A 22429-nucleotide genomic window follows, 5' to 3' on the forward strand; every position below is an offset into this window, starting at 1 on the left:
ACTCAGGCATCTGTGTTAGGTGCTGGTAAATTAGATCAGAAAACCCTGGCCTGATATACTGGCGCTAACATTATGATGCTTGCTGACGCCTAAGTTTATTAATAGCCATACCATAATGCACCTAGGAGTTAGGCGCCTCTAGGCCCTGTTTATAGAATCATGTGGCAGCGGCCAAGAAAGCAAACAGGATGTTAGGAATTATTAGAAAAGGGATGGTTAACAAGACTAAGAATGTTATAATGTCCCTGTATCGCTCCATGGTGCGACCTCACCTTGAATATTGCATTCAATTCTGGTCTCCTTATCTCAAGAAAGATATAGTGGCACTAGAAAAGGTTCAAAGAAGAGCGACCAAGATGATAAAGGAGATGGAACTCCTCTCGCATGAGGAAAGACTAAAAAGGTTAGGGCTCTTCAGCTTGGAAAAGAGACGGCTGAGGGGAGATGTGATTGAAGTCTACAAAATCCTGAATGGAGTAAAACAGGTACATGTGGATCGATTTTTCACTTCATCAAAAATGACAAAGACTAGGGGACACTCGATGAAGTTACAGGGAAATACTTTTAAAACTAATATGAGGAAATATTTTTTCACTCAGAGACTAGTTAAGCTCTAAAACGCATTGTCATACAACCCAATAACATAGATCTGAAGACAAAAATCTCCTTTTTGTCCCATCCCTAAGAACCATAAATAGATGACGAGACACAATCTTCTTGGTTACAGCACCACAAATTTGGAACGCGTTGCCAGCTCACATCAAGGAAGAAAAAACTCTTAATAGGTTTAAAGGAATGCTAAAATGTTGGCTATACAAAGAGGCTTTCAAGACCTGAATTTTACAAGGCTGTCCCACCCTCAAGGAAATAAATGATGAAACCTTTTACCTCTCCTTTTGTTTTAACCTTTTTTGTGTTTCTTTTCTATATGCATCGTAGTTCTTCCCACTTTCCTCGTGTGTAAGTTCGTTAATGTCTTTGTTTTTAAGAATATTCAAATATGTTGGATTTCCCCTTTTTAATTGTACATTGCTTTGAATTAAGATATTGCAATTGAATAAAAATTTTAATAAAACTTGAAAAACTTGTGGTAAGAGCGGGTTGCGTAGCTGGCTTTAAGGAGGATTTGGACAATTTTCTGGAGGAAATGTCCACAGTCTGTTATTGAGAAAGACATGAGGGAAGCCACTGCTTGCCCTGGATCAGTAGCATGGAATGTTGCTACTCCTTGGGTTTTGGCTAGGTACTAGGGACCTGAATTGGCCACTGTCAGAATGGACTACTGGACTTGATGGACCATTGATCTGACCCAGTAAGGCTATTATTATGTTCTTATGCTCAGGGTGCCAAGTTAGTATGCATAAGGACACCAAAGCATGCTTAGGCAGTTCTGAACGTGGGTGTATAATGGGTGTCTAACTTATATACAGTAGAATCAAACAAGCATTGTTTTGCGGACAACGATTTTTCCTGATGTGTCCAGACAGACAAAACATAGGAGAAATTGAAAGGGGAGAGGTTTAGAACAAACGCCAGGAAGTTCTTTTTCACACAGAGGGTGGTGGATACATGGAACGCGCTACCAGAGGATGTGATAAACATGAGCACAGGGGTTCAAAGAAGCTTTGGATAGGTACTTGGAAGACAAAGGGATTGAGGGGTACAGATAAGAGTAGAGGTAGATTATAGGGATGGGATTAGAGGTAAGTTACAAAATTAATCAGGGACCACTGTTCAGGCACTAGGCCTTATGGGCCGCCGCGGGAGCGGACCGCTGAGCAAGATGGACCTCTGGTCTGACTCAGAGGGGGCAACTTCTTATGTTCTAAAACAGTTTCTACAGCTTAAACATAAAATTATAGCTGTGGGAGCTACTTTTTCTTAAAATTCCCTTGCAAGTGTGTTGTAAACTATAAAGCTGATAAATTTGTTTTTGTAGATCTGTCACAATTGGATAATTTTTTGATTGATAAGGTTTCACTGAAAGTTTCAGATACTAATGTAATTGTTGAAGAAGGTTAAGGACATAATGGATTTGGTCATTTTGCATGTTAAGAATGATTGTATATTGTTTCCTATATAATTTTTATTTTCTGTACTGAGCGGCCCTTGTTAATATGGACTTGGCATAAGTCTTAATTTGAATTTTAAGTTCTTTTTTGAATTGTTTCTTTTTTGCTTTTCTTGATTTTTGTTATTGATGTAACAAATATTTTTTTAAATAAAATCTTTATTCATTTTCAAATTTACAATAAGTGTGACAACAAGTTAAAACATTTTAACATAAATATATCACTTAATATTCAGCAATAATACAAATCATATAACCTTATTTCCCTCTCTTCTCACCCTTTCATAACAAATATTTAATATCCTATATAGAAGATGATATACTAAAATTCCTGCCCTTCCTGAATATTGAACTTAAGGGAAAAATGGCATCTATTCATTACAATATTTTGTTAATGGCTCCCACACATCTTGAAATTTCCTTAAATACCCCTGCTGTGTAGCTATTACTCTTTCCATTTTATATATATGACACAATGAGTTCCACCAAAAATTATAATTCAGTCTATTCCAGTTCTTCCAGTTAAAGTAATTTGTTGTATGGCAACCCCTGTCATTATTATCAAAAGCTTATTATTGTTCGAAGATATCTGACTCTTTGTCCTCATTGACATGCCAAATAATATAGTATCATAGGTCAATGCCACTTGGTTTTCTAATAAACAATTAATTTGGCCCCAAATTGATTTCCAAAAAGCCATAATAAATGGACAATAGAATAATAAATGATCTAAAGTCCTTGCTTCGAGATGACAATGCCAACATCTATTAGACTTAGAGCTATCTAATTTTTGTAACCGAACAGGGGTCCATAATGCTCTATGTAATAGAAAAAAAACAAGTTTGTCTCATAGATGCAGACACTACACATCTCATCTTCCAAGTCCAAATTTGTGGCCAATGAGACACAGTAATTTGATGCTTAATCTCAATGCTCCAAATGTCTCTCAGACCACTCTGGTTTCTTTTTGATAAATCCAGTTAACAATTTATATCACTGGCCGGCCTGGTGCCCCAGGAAGTCCACCTGAAAGCATAAGAACTCCAAGCTATATTGATTATTAAGATTTTTCCATTCAGGGAACCCCTCCTGAATGGCCTGCTTCAGTTGCATCCATTTAAAACTTTGTGTTTTATTGAGGCCATATTTATGTTGCAACCGTGAAAAATCAAGCAGCTTACCATTAGAAATAACATCATCTAATACACATATGCCTGCTATCATCCAATACTTCCAGATAACCTTAAATCTGCCAATTTGAATCTTGGAGTTCAGCCATATAGTTTGATTTGTTGATTTGTGAATTGGAATAGGTGTTAAATTACTCACATATCTTAATGTTTTCCATGTATCTACTAATATTCTATTTTCTTTATATAATCTAGGCATTTTGATACTGAGAACATGGCATAATCGCAGAGGAAACATGAGGTGCCATTCCAACCATAACCAATCTGGGATATTTTCAATGAGCTCTGGGAGGACACAATACATACCCTGGCGCATAATATAGGATTGATGATACCTATAAAAGTTGGGAAAATTTACCCCTCCCTCTGCAATCAGTTTTTGTAGAGATACTAAAGCAATTCTAGGATGTAACAAATATTAATAAAATATAAATTAAAATTTTTTTTAAAAAAAAGAATCATGCTTAGTGCCACACTTATCGGTACCTAACTTCTAGCGTCAATTATGAAATGTCCCTATCAGAGCCCTTTAGATGGAATTTAGTGGGTCCGGGAAGGATTCCACACAATACTAGGACATTCTGTCCTTGGAAAGAAAAATCCATTTGCACAACCACGCAGTCAGTAGAAAATAAAGATGACATTCTAGCAGCACAGAACCAGGATCTGTAGCGCATTGTGTAAGTACTTCTTCCACAGCACAGAAGATGATACAGAAATTCTGCCCCTGGGTCTCATTGCCTATGCAACAGGCAGTGGTACAATTTACAGCTTTCATGTGACACTTTTAACATTTTGCATGGAAAAGAAGTTATTTATATGGACAAAATCACTAATCTTCTGTCCTCATGCAATCCTGTTTTGGCCTTTGCTATGTCATGTGTTCAACGGTCCTTTGAACATTTTGTAATGAGCTGCTTGGTTCACTTGTTCTTGGTTTTGGAATAAAATGTTGATTGAATTTGTTTTCCATGTTCCAGCCCACTGTCCCTGCTTTGAGGAGAACATTGAGAACAGCTAAAATTTCACCTCAGTCTCAACATTTTCTATCGCCATTAAGCAATAACCCTTCAGTGTCCTATGTAACTTTTCAGAAAGAGTTTGGATGCACAAACTGTGGGCGTAGTGAGGGTAAGAGGTGCGGGGATGGTGGTGCCTCTCCCCTGCCCTCTTCTCTGCCCCCTGTTCCGCACGCATGCTCCTTCCCTTCCCCCGTACCTCTTTAACTTTCCCGATGCAAGCGGCACCACCAACTTGCTGCCCACATTGGCACTGGCTTTCCCTCTGACGTCACTTCCTAGGCACACTGGGCTTAGGGTATTTACGTGTCTTCAATGACAATACCTAGATCCTTTTCCTGGGCGGTGACTCCTAATGTGAAACCCTGCATCATGTAGCTATATGCATCACTTTGCACTTGCTCATATTAATCTTCATCTGCCATACATGCTAATATTTATGCTTACAATGTGTATAATTAATGTTAACATCTATTTTACAGAATTTCCTCATATCATATAATGTATGTTTGTGCTTATACCCTGGACAGTTTTAAAGGTTCCATTTTAAGCATAAAAATGCTGTTCTAACACATTTGAGTCACTTTTGAAATTGTTCCCTCTATGTATCACTTTGGCAACATGTACAACATTTTCAGGTCAATAAAGTTTCTTAATTTTGAAGACATCAGTAGGGGAGGAAGAGGAGAGAGAAAGAAAGGCACTACAGGCAATTCTCTCTTTCTCAGCTTCCCGCACTCTAATTCTTTCCTATGTCATAAAGCTGATAGAGTGCCAGCAGGTGAAAGCTCACTTACGCCTGCTGCTGGTGGGAGAGAGGATGGAATGGGGTAGGATCATGCTGTGATTGAGCTCTGTAGCTGGTTGCAGGTGGTGGGGCTACTAAGAAAGTGTAGTGCACTGGGCAGCCTACCCAAATCCCGTTCCCCAAATGATGTCCACGCATCTGAATACCAGCGCTTTTCTGCCTAGACAATAAGCACTATAAAGGATAAATCAACTGCTTATGAAGATGAGATTTATTCATGTATAATATTGCTTCAGTAGACATGAAAATGTACAAACATCACCAACCAGTTAAAGGCATAAGGGATACATTTAAAACTAAGCATTTGGGAAAGACTGAATTCTCCAGCTGTAGTAACAAGAATGCTAAATACAAGGTACACATCCCCCTCCATATTCGCGGGTTCGGAACTCGCTACTTCGGTTATTCACAGTTTTCATCTGGGTGATCCAACCCCACCTCCTGTACCTCTCCAGTGTACTTACTTTTTAAAGCCTGGTGGTCTAGCAGTGAAGCAGGGCAGAAACAATCTTCCTATGCCCCTGCCCTGTGCAGAACTGGGAGCAAAAATAGCTGCCATGAATTCCCGTGGTCTCGTGGGAACTCACAGCAGTCATTTTTGTTCCTGGCTCTGTACGGGGCAGGAGCGTAGGAAGATCGCTTCTGCCCTGCTTCACTGCTAGACCACCAGGCATTAAAAATTAAGTACAGTGGAAAGGTCTGGGAGGCGAGGGTGGGCCAGAGTCGGCCCTAAAGTTATTCGTGATTTTTTGGTATTTACGGGCCGGCTGTTCCCCTAACCCCTGCAAACATGGAGTGAAAAGTGTAATCTATTTCATATAATGATACAAAGACAAAGAGTAGGCACGTGGGGAACAACAGTCTAATCCAGGGGTAGGGAAATGTCTGTCCTGTGTTATCTAGGTAGCTATCCTGATATGCCTCTAGCTATTGGTAGTACCTGGGTAACTTTCAGTAGGCCATCCATTGCCAAAACCCTCTTGACATAAATGATTCCCATGGGTTTATTTCAGGCTTTGTGAAATATAGGTTAGACCAGAGGTAGGTAACTCCGGTCCTCGAGAGCCATATTCCAGTCGGGTTTTCAGGATTTCCCCAATGAATATGCATGAGATCTATTTGCATGCACTGCTTACAATGCATATTCATTGGGGAAATCCTGAAAACCCAACTGGAATATGGCTCTCGAGGACCGGAGTTCCCTACCCCTGGTCTAACCTATATTTCACAAAGCCTGAAATAAACCCATGGGAATCATTTATGTCAATAATAATAATAATAATAACTTTATTCTTATATACCGCCATACCCATCGAGTTCTAGGCGGTTTACAACAATTAACAAATGATCTGCATTGACAATCTTATTTACAACCTGTTACAAGCAGATATACAAACAAGTTACCTGTAGATTTACAGTAAATTACAACAGTTTACAATTTACAACAATCAGCAATGAAGTTACCACAATTTACAGTAGTCTGCAATGAAAGGAAGATGTATAACAGTTTAACTGAAAATTGTGGATTAGATCGGACTAGGCAAGGGAAGGGGAGAGCGGGTCAAGGGGGAATCAGGTGTGGGAGGAAGGGGTTGGGGGTGGGGCCGGGGTTATGTGAGGTGAAGGGATTAAATAGGGGTTGTGATTGTTGAATAGGTAAGTTTTTAGTAGTTTTCTGAAGGCAAGGTAATTAGGGGCCTCGAGTATCAACTGGGCCAGCCATGGGTTCAACTTGGCTGCTTGGAATGCGAAAGTACTTTCAAGGGATCTTCTGAGAAGGCAGTGTTTTGGCGAGGGGAAGGCGAACAGTTGAATTCTGCGTGGTGTCCTTTTGTTGCAGTAAAGGTTGAAGTGGGTATTTATGTAACTTGGGGAAGAACCGTTAACCGCTTTGTAACAAAAGCATGCAAATTTAAAGAGAACTCTAGATTCTACTGGCAGCCAGTGCAGTAGGTGATAGAATGGAGTGACATGTTCCCATTTCTTTAGGCCAAAAATGAGGCGCACTGCGGTATTTTGAATTATTTTTAATCTCCTGGTAGTTTTCTTTGTAGCGTTAAGGAAGATGATGTTGCAGTAGTCGAGAGTGCTGAGGATGAAGGATTGTACGAGTAGGCGGAATGCAGTGTCATTGAAGTATTTTTTTATGGTGCGAAGTTTCCAGAGTGCCGAGAAGCTTTTCCTGGCGATGATGTCGGTATGGTTTTCTAGGGATAGGTTTTTGTCCAGCGTGACTCCCAGAATTTTTATGGTCGGATCGAGGGGGAAGGTCTTTCCTTTTAGTTGAATTGTGGATTCCTTGATTTTATCTTTGGGGGTTTTGGCAATGGATGGCCTACTGAAAGTTACCCAGGTACTACCAATAGCTAGAGGCATATCAGGATAGCTACCTAGATAACACAGGACAGACATTTTACTGTCCAAAGTTAACCGGCTAGCTTCTAGTTACTGCCACTGAATATCATAAGTACTTTGGTAACTCCTGGCTCTGCCCCCACACTAACTAGATAGATACATAGAAACATAGAAGATGACGGCAGAAAAGGGCTACAGCCCATCAAGTCTGCCCACTCTGCTTACCCACCCCCTGTCTATGCCCTAATGACCCAATTTCTGGCAGGATGTTCAGTGGCACTATGCAGTTTTTTTTTTCCATGAAATTTTATTGATTTTTCAAAAAGTTACAAGAAACAAAAACAATAACAAAACATCAATGAGCATCACAGTACAAATATCAGGTTAGACCTTATGAGTATTTTATTTATATGCATGCTTACATTCGGTACTTCAGAGACAGCGAGATTATTAAAACAAAACAACTGCAAAATATTTTAAACACTGTTTGGCAGCGATTGTAGATACACCTGTAAGGGGGACCATTGGTTATTGAAGGAAAACGTGTTTGGGGTTATTGAAGGAAAACGTGTTTGTAAATTTTGTTGCAAGGGTCAACTCGTATTTATAATATTGTAGTACCAATTGCCACCAATGATGTGAGGAGAGAGAGTTGGCCGATTTCCAGTTAGAAAGAATATGTTTGAGTGCTATGGAGAGAAGAGCACTCAGGATTTTGTTATATGCAGTTGAATGTTTCGTGAAGACCCGGACAGTCCTGGTTAACTAGGTAGAAGCCACTCCTACCCATTTAACTAGTGCTGAATATTGACCCCAGTATCTATCTATCTATCTATCTATCTCTATATATATCTATATCTATCTATATATATATATAGGGTTACCAGATTATGCCCCAGTCCCTCAAAAAGGACGACATGTCTGGGGAAATCTGGATGTTTGGTAATCCTATATATGCTAGAACCCTAAGGTTCCTTCAGGAGTTTTATAGTGAATTGTTAGAATGTTACACATATGGTTACTGCATTTAGAACCCGGGCTCTTATGGGTCTGTTTTGCGGGCTACGAGATACAGTGCAGCATCGTAATCTGCCAATGCACAGGTATCTTTCTCCAGGTTAGGAAACAGCTCGAGATGCTCCACAGAGCACCCTGCCTCCTCTATAGCTTTTTCCACATGCTGCTTCTCCAGATAGAGACAGGAGAACTTGTGTTGCCCAACCATGTAATACGTTTCCTTCAAGACCACAAGTAACACTAAGTGACCCCCTGGCTTTACCATTGATGTTATATTCTTCACGGCCTGGCCATAGGTATCCAGGTCTTTAGAAGCAGCTTCCAGGCACAAGAATGTGAGCAGACAATCAGCCTGAGGCAGAACTAGTGGGTCCAGTGGGTTCTTCTTGGTGACATCACAAGGCAGAACCTGTGTTACCTTTCTCCTCAGCGTCTCTTCCTTCTCTCTCCATTTTTCACTAGAAAATACAGATTCAAAGTACAAAGATTAAGTGACGTCTGAACCAGGGGCGGGCACCCTGCTTCTCCAGGTCAGATTTTCTAGCTAACCTTGATGGAGTGTATGAGAAAGACTGGCAAACAATGGAGTAAATGCAAATTTCTCTCATGCACATTCATTGAAGTGCCTTGCCTGCTCCTGCTCTGAAGAAGGAGGAAATAACAATAGGCTTATGACGATCCTGATATGTTGGGGGGCAGAGGGGGTAAGAAAATAATCAGGGAAAACAAAAAATAAGAAAATACTGTCGTTAGAGTTGATGCAGAAAGCTACAGTGGGCTGCAGGGTGCTCATAACAACCAGTTTACCTGCACATTAATGGCTACTATGTCTCTACAGCCTGGCTTCCCTGGCTTACTATCAGAAGCTAAGCAAGATCAGACCTGGCTAGTACCTGGCTGTGGGACCACCTGGGAATACCAGGTGTTATAGGCTGAGGGGTCCTGTATTGGGCAGCAGTGACACAGTGGAGCCACACATTGCACAGGAGAAGGCAATGGCAAACTTCTGCCATGGAACATCACAGGGTGGATTCCTCATTGTGTGTGTTGTCATGAGTCAGAGGCATAATCCTGATCCAATGGCTACCATATGCAAAAATGGTTTCTGTGCTGGTTTACTTATATGACCGAAACCCATTGCACAACCTATTAAAATGTCAACATCCAGACTGGATTACCAATCTATCACAGCTCTGCCTATAAATATAATTTTTTCATTAAATAGTAAAGTGCTCAGACCACATAACCATTAATTAGATGATAACACCTAACTGTGGTTATTATAAGGACCATCGTTGCCTTTACTGTCCCTTACCCAACCCTGAATATAAAGAACAATTATAAAATAAGTTATCTGGAATCTCCATCGGGTTGGGAATTTGATAACCACAGTTTCTCAAAGTGCTGTGTCGTGCCCCAAAAAAGGTGCAACCGTGCCAGTGTGAAAACTTAAATCGCCGCATTAAGATCCATCAGGTGATTTATCTAAACTTTTAGAACGGAAAGAACAGAGATTTATATATAACTGGAAAACCCTTACACCTTCGGGTTTAAATTTGGATATAGAATGGTTTAATTTATAAACTATTTTATATCCGGGTTATGTCACTTCCGGGTTCCCGAAGCACAGCCTTATAAAGAGTGGATTAGGAGACGTAGTTTAGAGAGGAGCCCCTTTATCGTAGTTCCATTCCAGGCATTTGTTGCCGATATGAGGTATGAAGTTAAGCTTTTTAGTTTACCTAGGATGAGCAATTTAAAATATGGAGAAGAGATAAAGTTTATAAGATTGATAACGTAAATTTAGTTACAATAAAGATGATGTTTACTAGTTTTAATGATTTTAACAGTGACCCCTCCTGATGAAGAGCCGAAACTCGAGTTGGGGGGCCATGGATCTTAATGCGGTGATTTAAGTTTTCACACTGGCACTGGAGGAAGGAAACAAGAGGGTCAGCCATATCCGGGCTAGGGGGCAGAATGCCACTACACAGCTAGAAAGTGTTCAAACAGGGTGAGGGGTTTGGGTCAGGCTGGGGAAGGGGCAGAGATCAGAGTTCATGCAAACGGCTGGCAGCTTTATATGTATTTATTTATTTTTTAAATATCATTTCTATAGCGCTACCAGGCATATGTATCGCTATACATCAAACATGGAAGAGACAGTCCCTGCTCAAAAGAGCTTATAATCTAGTTATAACAAACTAGACAAAAAAGTGCTATACACAGTGTTCAGGTAGGGAATTATAGAGGGAAGGATAAGATGGACATTGGTGCTTAGCAGGTGGCTGAACTGCACCTGGTAAACAGCAGTGCATGCTTGGATTTCTCATAGTTTGGGTTCCTATGAATAACATAAATTAAAAAAATCTTGATCGTTTATATTTTCCGTTCTTTAAAGAATTGCCATATTGCTTCTTACGGGGGCTCATGCTCAAAAGAGAAAAAATGTCCCCAAAAATGGTATAAAGCAGCATTTGGACGGTTTTCTTGCTAAAACATCTAAATGCCTAGTCTCAAAACCCTGTATTTTGGATGCCTTTCTATGCAGTTTGTCTGAGGTGTGTCTAAATCTCAAGGGTGTGTTTTGGGCAGAACTAGAGCAGGCTTATGATTTGGATGTATTTCTGCAATCATGGAACATTGTAGAAAATGTCCAGGACGAAAATTGGATGTTTTAGGCTAACCTGGTTCAATAACAAATAAGTGCCAAAAAGATGCCCAAACAGACCAGATGACCACTGCAGGGATTAAGGCAGGGGTGTCAAAGTCCCTCCTCGAGGGCCCCAATCCGGTCGGGTTTTCAGGATTTCCCCAATGAATATGCATGAGATCTATTAGCATACAATGAAAGCAGTGCATGCAAACAGATCTCATGCATATTCATTGGGGGAAATCCTGAAAACCCGACTGGATTGCGGCCCTCGAGGAGGGACTTTGACACCCCTGATTAAAGCATGATTCCCCCTTACTCCCCCAGTGGTCACCAACCCCTTCCCACCCCACAAAGAAGGGAAAGAAACAGTACATACCAGCCTGTCTAACAGCTGCAGATGGTATGACCAGTTCTAATTGAGCAGCAAGCAGGTTCCTGGAGTAATCTACTGGTTGGTGCAGTGGACTATAGTGATGGAGAACCAGGCCCTTATCCAACTCTACCTACTACACGTCTGGTGAAACATGTGAGCCCCCCCACCCAAAACTTACCTGCAGGTTTAAGGGCTATTGTGGTGTACAGTTGGGTACAGTAGGTTTTGGGTGGGTTTTTGAGGGCACACCATACAATATAAGGGGGTAATGGTGAGCGGTATACCTGGGACTTTTTTATGTAAAGTTCACTGCATTCCCTCCTCCTACATCCCAATGGCTTGTTTGTTTTTTCTTTAGGATTTTTTTTTTTTTTTTTTTTCCAAAAATGGTCCAAAAAAATAGAATAATTGATTATTTCTTCAATTTTCTATACTGTTCTCCCAGGGGAGCTCAGAATGGTTTACAAGAATGTATTCAGGTTTTCAAGCATTTTCCCTGTCTGTCCTGGTGGGCTCACAATCTATCTATATACTTGGGGCAATGGGGGGGACCAAGTGACCTGCCCAGGGTCACAAGGAGCAGTGCAGGCCCAAACACACAATCCCAAGTTGCCGGGGCTAAGCTTAAAAAACATATAACAAATGTTTTATAATGGTTTTGCGGCTCCAAGTTTTTTTTTCTTTTCGAAAACGGGTCCAAGTGGCTCTTTATGTCTTAAAGGTTGCAGACCCCTGCCCTAGAATGTCCCTCTGCTCTGCTCAGAGGTCTGTGTGGCCAGTTTGCTAAGAATGCTGGCTGCTTGGATGTCCTAATAGCTTGCTTTTGTGTATTTTTCATTTGGACATCTTTGTATTCAAAAATGGCCAAAAAAATGAGAGACGTACTAAGGGCCAAAATGTCTAGATAAGACATTACAGAAAAAAAAGATAAGACGTCTTGCTGTTTTGAAAATGGATATTTTCTCTACTGGATTTCTGGACATCGTTCCCAAAACATCCAAACAGACTTAGATGTCCTATCGAAAATGTCCCTCCACATATTTAGGACAAGGTGATGTTGAAAGAGTAATAAAAGTAATAGATTAAGTTACCATGAAAAGTATGAATATATGGCAGAGATCTCAAAGTCCCTCCTTGAGGGCCACAATCCAGTCAGGTTTTCAGGATTTCCCCAATGAATATGCACTGAAAGCAGTGCATGCACATAGATCTCATGCATATTCATTGGGGAAATCCTGAAAACCTGACTGGATTTCAGCCCTCAAAGAGGGACTTTGAGACCCCTGATATATGGTATTAGTTACTAGTTACTTGTTTAATAAAATTAATGTTGTTATTGTGATTATGGGACTCCTGCCCAGTTAAATTGCCTGCATGGGGCTATCCAACAATGAACAGTGGCACTTGGATTGTGTTGCTAAATTTTTGCCCTAACTGGCCTTTTGGGAACTGAGCCATACAGGGGCATTAAGAGATCAAAGGTGGGATGGAGCCAGCATTTTTGTAAATACCAGGAATATTCAGTGCCAATCCCAGTATAGCTCAGAGGGCATATAGGATCAAAGATAGTCTTAACTATGCCCACTTAGCTATACAGGTGCTGACACTAAATAACTTCTGGGTATTGGCCTGAAGTGTTCAGATCCTTCCTCCATCCATCTCACTCCCCCTCCCCCTCCCCCAATAGCAACAGACAGCCACCTTTCTATCCCCCTTCCACTCTCCCCATAGCAGCAACAGACAGTCCTTTTCCAATCCTCCCACCCATCCCCTGTAGCAGCAACATATAGCCTCTTTCGAATTCCTCCTCCCATCATCTCCACTGCAACAAACAGCCCCTTTCCAATCTCTCCTCTACCCCCATAATAGCCTCTCTGGATCCCCCCTTTCCCAGATCTACATTCTTGATCCCTGGTGTTCTAGTGATAGACAGGAAAGGAGGGATGCCTACTCAATCCTGACCATTGTGGTTTCCCATTCAAAATGATTCCTTGACATCTAGTGGTAGTCTTACAGTACTTTGGAGATACCATAAGGCTGCCACTAGAGGTTATGGCAGCCATTTTGAAGAGGAAGCCAGAATGGGAGAAATGAGGGATCAAGAAGATAGGCATGGGGGAGGCCTAATTGGGTGGGGGGGGGGATCCATGGGTGCTGTTTCTTTTAAGGGGAGTGGGAAGGGGAGTCAGAAGGGGGATGTCTGTTGCTGCTATAGGGGATAGGAAAAGAGCATCTGTTGCTGTTATGGGGTGGGAGATGAGATTGCAATCTGGTGGGGGGAGGGGGCTCAGGCCCTGGGCCAGATGTCCCTATATATGTCCTGGTCAATATTCAGCTGGGATCCACATAAATGTCTTTATGCAGATGTCAGGCTGAATATCAGCTGAGACTCACATTTGCCCTGGTGGACAACACATACCAAATTAGCCCAATATTTAATGCTGGTATCTGGATATGGCCCAACATTGAATATCCAGGGCTAATTCTGCCTGTAACAGTGTTAATAAAAATACTGACCACCATGGGCTGAATATTATCTGGTTAATATTTATGGAAGCTGTAGCTAAACAGAGAGAAAGTGGGGAAGGAACTGTACACATCAATCAGAGATAAAGAAAAGCTTAATTAATACAAATAACTGTTTAAATTCCAAATATACTATGTTTCCATAAAACAGTATATTAAAACCAATCTATCTTGCAAACCCGATACAGTCCGTGTTTTGGCTTTTTCTTTTTTTATTAGCCAGCCTCAGGGGTACACCTCAGGGGTATGGATGATCATCCGATAGATGGTGCTCTCAAACAATCCAAAATAATAATCATCAGACAACACAAAAGACTAAAAATCTATATGTTAAAATATGAGACCATGTTTTCCCACCAGAATGACACTGGTCTCATATTTTAACATATAGTTTTTTAGTCTTTGTGTTGTCAGACAATTATTATTTTGGATTGTTTGAGCACCATCTATTGGACCATCTTCTGTACCCCTGAGGCAGGCTTTTTTTTAAGAAAGCTGAAACACAGACCGTGTCAGGTCTGAAAGATAGATTAGTTTTAATATACTGTTTTATGACAACATAGAGCTCCTTTTACTAAGATGCGCTAGCGTTTTTAGCGCGTGCTACATTGCCACACACGCTAACCCCACGCTACACGCCAAGAACAAACGACATCTCAATGGTGGCGTTAGCATCTAGCACGCGTGCTAAAACCGCTAGCACAGCTTAGTAAAAGGAGCCCATAGTATGTTTGGTATTTAAATATTTAGGGCTCCTTTTACGAAGGCGCGTTAGGGCCTTAACGAGCGGAATAGCATGCGCTCTAGCCGCTACCGCCTCCTCTGGAGCAGGCGGTAGTTGTTCAGCTAGCGCACGCTATAGCACGCGCTAAGGCCCTAACGCGCCTTTGTAAAAGGAGCCCTAAATATTTAAATACCTCAAAAAGTAATGGAGAAAAAAAGACCTCAGTAAAAAAAAAAAAAAACTAGTGCCTTACATAAAGACGTAGGCTGTTATACTCTCAATCATTGGTCAAAAAAATCACCACCAAAACGCTAGCGCACCTTTGTAAAAAGGAGCCCGTAATGTGCCCTTGAAATTAGGATGTGCGATTGGTAGTCTCTGCGTTCAAGTACTGTGTCTACTGGATTATCTGCATTTTGGATGGTTTTTAATCCACTAACCATATTGATTTTTTTTGTTTATTGGAATAGCCCATACCTGTCACCTTCCAGCTCACAAACAAACTTCACCACTGGTCTCCAGTCAAACGCCCCTGACTCCTTCTTTAGCCATATCTCCAGCTCCTGCCGATTCCGGTCCATGTAATCTGTGGCGATGACTTCTCTAAAGCACTCACAGGCTGAGAGGAGCTGATAGATGGTGGGACCAGTGCCAATATCTATTAGGATATCCCCTGTTATATTACCTGGTTTAGAAAATTAAACAATGAAAACCAAGACACGTGGAAGAAATAAAACCTAGGGTCCAATCAACAAAGGCAGCTACACATTTGGCAACTACAACTACTGCTAGTTATCATTTCTTCGCCACAAATACATCAGAGACAATCTTAACACAAAGACCTGAATATGTATATCCGGGGGACATAGGATACGGATGTTTAAATACTTGAAACTTATTAGCATGAAACTGGTCTTTTTAGAGACAGGGAAACTGAAGAACTAGGGGGCTCCTTTTACTAAGCTGCGTTAGGGCTTTAACGTACAGAATAGCACGTGCGCTAGACGCTAATGCCAGCATTGAGCTAAAATGCGTACGCTAAAAACGCTAGCGCAGCTTAGTAAAAGGAGCCCTAGATGCCATGAATTATGGTTGCAGCTGGGTGGTAGGCTTAGGAGTAAAATAAGGAAATACTGTTTCACAGAGAGGGTAGTGAATGTCTTTAAATACGCTCCCAGTGGAGATGGTGAGCATTCCATCCTGGTCTGATTTTTTTTTTTTTTTTTCTTCTCCCAGCAGGAACAGCGTCAGATAACAATGCCAGAGACTGAATTCATGGACTATACTAACCAGAAAGTAGAAACGTCAAGTGACGATCTCTGAAATGAATTTATACCCTGCCACCGCCTACTGGCATTGGAGGAAAGATTTTAACTCCCTTATGATAAGAGGAGGTGCTGAAAAGTTCTCAGCCCAACCAACCAACGTCTTAAATTCCGAGGGGAAGATTCTCTAAACTTTGCGGTAAAATTCTATGGGCTGCTGTCGCGGTCATAAATATAATGATCTGCAAATGAGGTTCACAGAGGGTTGCTATATTTGCGTGTGTACCAATCTGCATTGGTACACATGCAGAATTTACCTATACATAAAAAACACCCCCCCAATTAGAGGACAGCAGGAGGGATGCCCACTCCCTCCCGCCACCGGGATCCCCGTCCCTCCAACACCTCTGGAAGGAGGGATGCCCATTCCCTCCTGCCACTGGTGATGCCCACGCCCCCACCTCCCCAGCAGAAGGGATGTCCACTCCCTCCTGCTGCCAGTGATGCCCCCCCCAGCAGGAGGGATGCCCACTCCCTCCTGACGCTGGTGATGCCCACCCTCCAACATCCCCATACCTTTCAGGCCATGGCCAGGCTGAGGGATGCCTACTCCCTCTGGCTGGCAGGCTCACCTCTTCAAAATGTTGGGCCTTCCCCTTCCTGGTGCATCCCGGAATGCACCGAGGAGGGGCCTAAGGCTCTGATTGTCCCAGATGCTTAAGGCCCCTCCCATAGGAGGGCCTTAAAGAACCTGAGCCAATCAGAGCCAGAAGATTAATACTAGTGATAAATTAATAAGTACATTTCCAAAGTGGAATTTTTCCAATTCCACAGTATCTCCTTGACACTATAAGTGTCCTCCACAACGTAATGTAACTGCTTCCCCTCTTGCAACAATGTAACCTTCCTTTACAATGTGTTGTAACTTTTTCTCTCTGGCCGCGACCCTGAAGCTTTCGATTTGGTGGGGGTCCTGGAGGAGGGGAGGGGTGAGGATAGGAGGAGAGACGTTGGTGCCGGCTGACTCTACAGGACTTGCCCCTTGCTGCGAGAGGCACATCCTATAAGCAGTCAGCCAGCGCCTCTCCTCCTTACCGGAGTCTCGTGGGGGCACACCTGAAATCTGCTGCAGCACACAGTTTGCGATACACAGCCCTAGAGTGTCAGTGAAAGGGCTGGGAATAGAGCCAAGGTGCAGGGATATCAAGAGATTTATCTAAGCCATACAGAGAATCAGTGATAGAGCTGGTTAAAATTCTCCACTTGGTGACCAGCCAAATTCTGCACAGAGAAGCTGCAGCACATGGAAACTTTGCCCAAATTAAAAAGAGAGGGCTTGAAAGGCATAATTTCACTTTATCCGCTCAGTGCTGATATTCAGCACAGGCTGGAAAAGATTTGTCCGGTTTCTCTGACAGGATAAAGAGCTGTGGCCAAGTATGTTCAGACCACCAATACCCAGAAAAGTTAACTGAACAAAGCAGTTAGTTAACTTTTTCTTTTTACCAGTGATTTTTTTTTTTTTTTTCAATACCGAGCTCAAAGATCTGTTGTCTCAATGCAACTCACTGTTGCACAAATTTCCTGTAACACTGAGATTTGGCCTCTACCATGCAAACCCTAGAAGCCAAGAATGAAACATGTTGCACAATGTCGGCCTGTGCACCAGGCAGGAAAGGACTGCAGACAGTACTCACCAGAAGAGAATGTTTGATGTAGTTTTTCCAGTGTGAATGTTAGCAATCTGTTCTCTGAAACGTCACATGAGTCAAATGTATAGTAGGTTCCCAGGTAATCTCTGGCTTGAAAGTACTTTAAGTACTCATTCTTGTCTGTGAAGCTTGAGGTCATGTTGCAATCTTAGAGCATGGAGAGTAGGTTAGTTGCAGTCCAGAGAGCAAAAGTTTTCTTGTCATCCGTCAGGATAAACCAATCGCTTTGCATGCAGGGATATGTAGTCTGAATTCTAATCAGAAACGCAGACACTGGTGTTCAGAGTCTGCATTAGGGTGGGAAGGAGATTTTTTAATCCACATTTTCATACCTACCCCAAGAAAGCACATCTGTGCTGCCTCATTGGTCTTGCTATCAACTGGTGATGTGCTGTTTTAAAAGGATATGAAAGCAATAGGGGCATGCAGACCATATGTTTAGGATTACCATATGGTTCCAGAAAAAGGAGGATGGATTGAGACATCTGGGTTTTACTTCCATTGCTTTCAATGCAAGTAAAACCCAGCTGTCTCAATCCATCCTCCTACTACCATTGCTTTCAGTGGAAGTAAAACCCGGATTTCTCAATTCGTCCTCCTTTTTCTGGAGCCATATGGTAACCCTACTATGTTTTCATTTTGTTTAATTTTCCATGTTATTCATGTTTCATTTCAGAGGCTATGTTCCTTTTATATTGTGTACTGTTTACAACAAAGAAAAAATACCCCCAGAGTCATATTTCCCCTGTCATTTCAGGGTTAAAATGACATGAGAAATGCCCATAAATAGAAAGCTGACTTTCTAGCAGTAGTGCCATGAAATTACTGCAGGGGATAGCACCTACCATTTTCCATCTGGAGTCAGAAAAGGCAGAGTGGAGAGGGACTGCTCCTGCCCTATTCCACTATACTAGGAGTAGGCAATTCCGGTCCTCGAGAGCCAGAGCCAGGTCAGGTTTTCAGGATATCCACCATGAATATGTATGAGATGGATTTGCATGCACTGCCTCCTTGAGATGCAAATCTATCTCATGCATATTTAATGTAGATATCCTGAAAACCTGACCTGGCTCCCGCTCTCGAGGACCGGAATTGCCTACCCCTGCACTATACCACTAGAGATGCCCCCCTTAGGGTCAGGGCAGGATTAACCAATAGGCCAAGTAGGCATGTGCCTAGGGCCCTAAATGGTCAGGGGGCCTGATGAAGGAGGGCATCAACATTGTTTTTTCCAAACAGCGATGGGCCCCTCCAACATCGATTGGCAATGCAGGCCCTCCTGATCGGCAACGTGGCCCCCCCCCCCTCGATGGAAAGTAATACAAGCAAGCATCACGGATAAGAAAGGCAACGGGAACTGTAATTGTGTAAGCGGTGTTGCTTGCCCAAAGCTTCCCTCTGACGCAGCTTCTTGTTTCCTCCTGGGCGCATGGTGGGGTGGAGCGGGACAGGGGGCCCAGTGTACTTGTGTGCCTAGGGGCCCTTGAAGAATTAATCCTGCCCTGCTTAGGTTTACCATATTTGGAGCCTCATGAACCCGGATGCATGTCTACATCCGGTTCTGCCCCATCCCCGCTTTGACTTGTCCAGTTATACCTGGATACTCAGTGCTGGTGTCCAGACATGACCCAGATTTGAATATCAAACTAATTTACCCCTCCTTTTATCAAGCTATGCCAGAAGTTTTTATTTTTATTTTATTTTATTTCTTTTTATTCTTTATTGATTTTTAATCAAAAACAGTGTCATACAAATGTAAGAACAAAAGATATTCCACTATTATCTATACAGGTAACATAAATATCATTCAATAATTTCATTTTCCTGCATATAATAATATCATAATATATCCTAATATACAATACAAATAAAGAATAAAGTTACCCAAATATCACTATCAATATTTATTCCCCTCCCTCCAACCCCCCACCCCCCTGGATGTGTAAAGATAAATAAACCAAAGAAAAGAAGAGTTATGATGAAAATACATTATTATGTTTTTACAAATTTAGTCAGTGGGCTCCAAATTTTATTAAATACCTCACTAAAACCCCTACATTCTGCGTTAATTTGTTCGTATCTGTATGTAGTACACACATTCACCCACCAAAATGTATAATTAATTCTATCATGGTTTTTCCAATTACTTGTAATCAATTGATATCCTGAATACTGTTAGGATCATAAATAGACGTCCCTTATATTTATCTAGAATGGGTTTCACATGTAAAATTTTTCCACAAATTATAGCCTCATATGACATTGGAACATTTGAATCTAGTACTAAATTTATTTGTCCCCAAATTGACTTCCATTATATTAATATAAACGGGCAAAAATACAACAGATGATCCAAAGTCCCTATACCAGTATGACAATGCCAGCATCTATTAGACTTAGAAAGAAAGAAAAGAAGGAGCTTGAGAAAGAACACAAGATAAGGCTCCCCCCTTCCCATAAACTTTTAAAGTTACTTGTGCAACATTAGTGCACACCTGCACCCCCATCCCTTCCCCTCTTTAAAAAAAATAATGGGGGCAGTGGTTCTAGCTTCCTTAAGAAAAATGAGGACTGCATTAGAGAATGACACGGTGACAAAATTCATCACCGTTCCCGTCCCCACGGATAACCGCGGGAAATAATCCCATGTCATTTTCTAGTGAGTATTTCAACCTCAGTCCTTCTACACCAGCATTCTTCAAAGCAAAGCTTGCGGGTCAGTGGCTGTGGCCATTCATACTCTGATTCTTATGTGAGCCAAGGATAATGAAGCCATTGTGACATCACTGATGTGATTGGTTCTTAGGCACTGGTGGAATGAGGCATTATGACATCACAATATCTGCTCTGGATACCAGACACTGTCATTCTGTAGTATCTATTTCAACCTCTGTCCTTCTACACCAGCATTCTTCAAAGCAAAGCTTGCGGGTAAGTGGTTATGGCCATTCATACTCGAGGAACATAGAGAGAGAGAGGAGACATGATTGATACGTTAAATATATCACGGGCCGTATCGAGGTAGAAGAGGATATCTTCTTTCTTAAAGGTCCCTTGGCCACAAGAGGGCATCCGCTGAAAATCAGGGGTGGGAAATTTCATGGCGACACCAGGAAGTATTTCTTCACTGAAAGGGTGGTTGATCATTGGAATGAACTTCCACTTCAGGTGATTGAGGCCAGCAGCGTGCCAGACTTTAAAAAGAAATGGGATGTACATATGGGAACTCTAGGGGGGTAATGTCATGGGGGGTGGGTCATTAGAGTGGGCAGACTTGATGGGCCATGGCCCCTTTCTGCCGTCATCTTCTATGTTTTTATGTTTCTATGATTCTTCCCTCTCTCCTTAAAGAATGACATGAAGATGGTTTCCCGCGGGGACGGGAACGGTGATGAATTTTGTCATTCTCTAGACTGCATCCCCTGCCATGCAAGAGGCACAACATTAAGCATAAAAAGTGGTATGACCAAAACACGAGTCATGTGACATTTTCCACTTACCATTGAAAAAGTCAAAATGTTAATGTTTTACTAGCAGAAAAGAATCTGGCCGTGTGGATTTGATTTAAAAACTGTATAGCTTTTAGTTCAACATACATAAAATTTAACAAGCTGTAGGAGAGAGAGCTAACTTTACATTTATGATAAGCTTTGCAAGTCTGAAATTACCAAGAAAATCCCAGGATTTATAGCAGCCTGTTCATATTATCCCCACCCTAGCCCCCAGCTATTTGTAGATGCCAGCTTGTTTTTATAGCTCTTATTTTTGGCAGCAACAGAAATTCCTCTCAGTGAATGAAGGAACTCCGAGGAGAAGGGACAAGAAAGAGCCATTTATATATATTTTCAAGTTCGCTGCTTCTGTATGCTTTTGCACACTGAGGGCCATAATCTATATATGGTGCCAAAAAATTTGGTGCTGATTAGAACAGCGCTCAATGTAATTCTAGAACTGTGCTTAGCGCCTGTGTGTGTCTCATAACTTAGTTGCAGGCATTTAAGCCAGCTAAAACCAGTCTTAAAAGCTTGCACCTAAGCTGTACACGCATCGGGCGTATTCTATAAGAATGCGCATAACTTTTAGCAATGCCCACGATCTGGCCCTGGCCACACCCCCTTTTCAGATTCATGCACTGTAGCTCTCCATGTAACTGGGCATCCAAATGGGGGATGAAATTTAATGTGAACAAACGCAAAGTGATACACATTGAGAAGAATAATCCAAATCATAGTTACCTTATGCTAAGGTCCACCTTATGAGTCAGCTCCCAAGAAAGATCTCGGTGGCACTGTAGACACTTCGCTGCAATCTTCTTTAAAAAAAAAAAATCTTTATTAATTTTCAAGTATGAAAGTGCAATATATATATATATCTGAATACCTAATAATAACAGAAAGAAGCACCTTCAACTTACAGAATTTAAAGTCATCATTTTCCCCCCAACCCTATTGCTAATCAATAATGTAAACAAAATTATTCATAATACAATAAAATACCACCTCCCTCCCCACCCTCTTGGATATGCATGTGTATAATAAACAAACCTATATTAAAGAGAGATATCAATTATATAGATGCAGTAAAAGGGCCCCAAACTAATTTAAACACCTTATTATTCCATAACAATTCCGCATTCATTTTTTCATATTTGTAACTAGAACATAGATTAGCCCACCAGAAAGGGAAGTTGAGACGATCAGCATTCTTCCAATT

At 41.5% G+C, this 22429-nt stretch overlaps 1 protein-coding gene across 1 annotated transcript; it reads right to left on the reverse strand.

The window, feature by feature from the left end:
- Positions 1-6246: 6246 nt before the first annotated feature.
- Positions 6247-17952, reverse strand: LOC117347883 (indolethylamine N-methyltransferase-like). Its single transcript, XM_033919368.1, has 3 exons — positions 17702-17952; positions 15217-15424; positions 6247-8918 (listed from the first exon to the last, which is right to left on the reverse strand). The coding sequence occupies exons 1-3, from the start codon at positions 17853-17855 to the stop codon at positions 8486-8488; spliced, it is 795 nt and encodes a 264-aa protein (XP_033775259.1). The 5' UTR covers positions 17856-17952; the 3' UTR covers positions 6247-8485.
- Between the last annotated feature and the right edge of the window lie 4477 nt (positions 17953-22429).

The sequence above is a fragment of the Geotrypetes seraphini genome, chromosome 13, assembly GCF_902459505.1.
Source record: "Geotrypetes seraphini chromosome 13, aGeoSer1.1, whole genome shotgun sequence".
NCBI classification, from domain to species: Eukaryota; Metazoa; Chordata; class Amphibia; order Gymnophiona; family Dermophiidae; genus Geotrypetes; species Geotrypetes seraphini.

Bases quoted from the DNA above. Each gene is read 5' to 3' on its own strand.
- LOC117347883 (XM_033919368.1), bottom strand. From the start codon at position 17,855: ATGACCTCAAGCTTCACAGACAAGAATGAGTACTTAAAGTACTTTCAA. The intron at 15,425-17,701 runs GTGAGTACTGTC...TTTCTAAACCAG, and splicing joins ACATCAAACATTCTCTTCTG to GTAATATAACAGGGGATATC. The intron at 8,919-15,216 runs GTATGGGCTATT...TGTATTTTCTAG, and splicing joins TGTGAGCTGGAAGGTGACAG to TGAAAAATGGAGAGAGAAGG.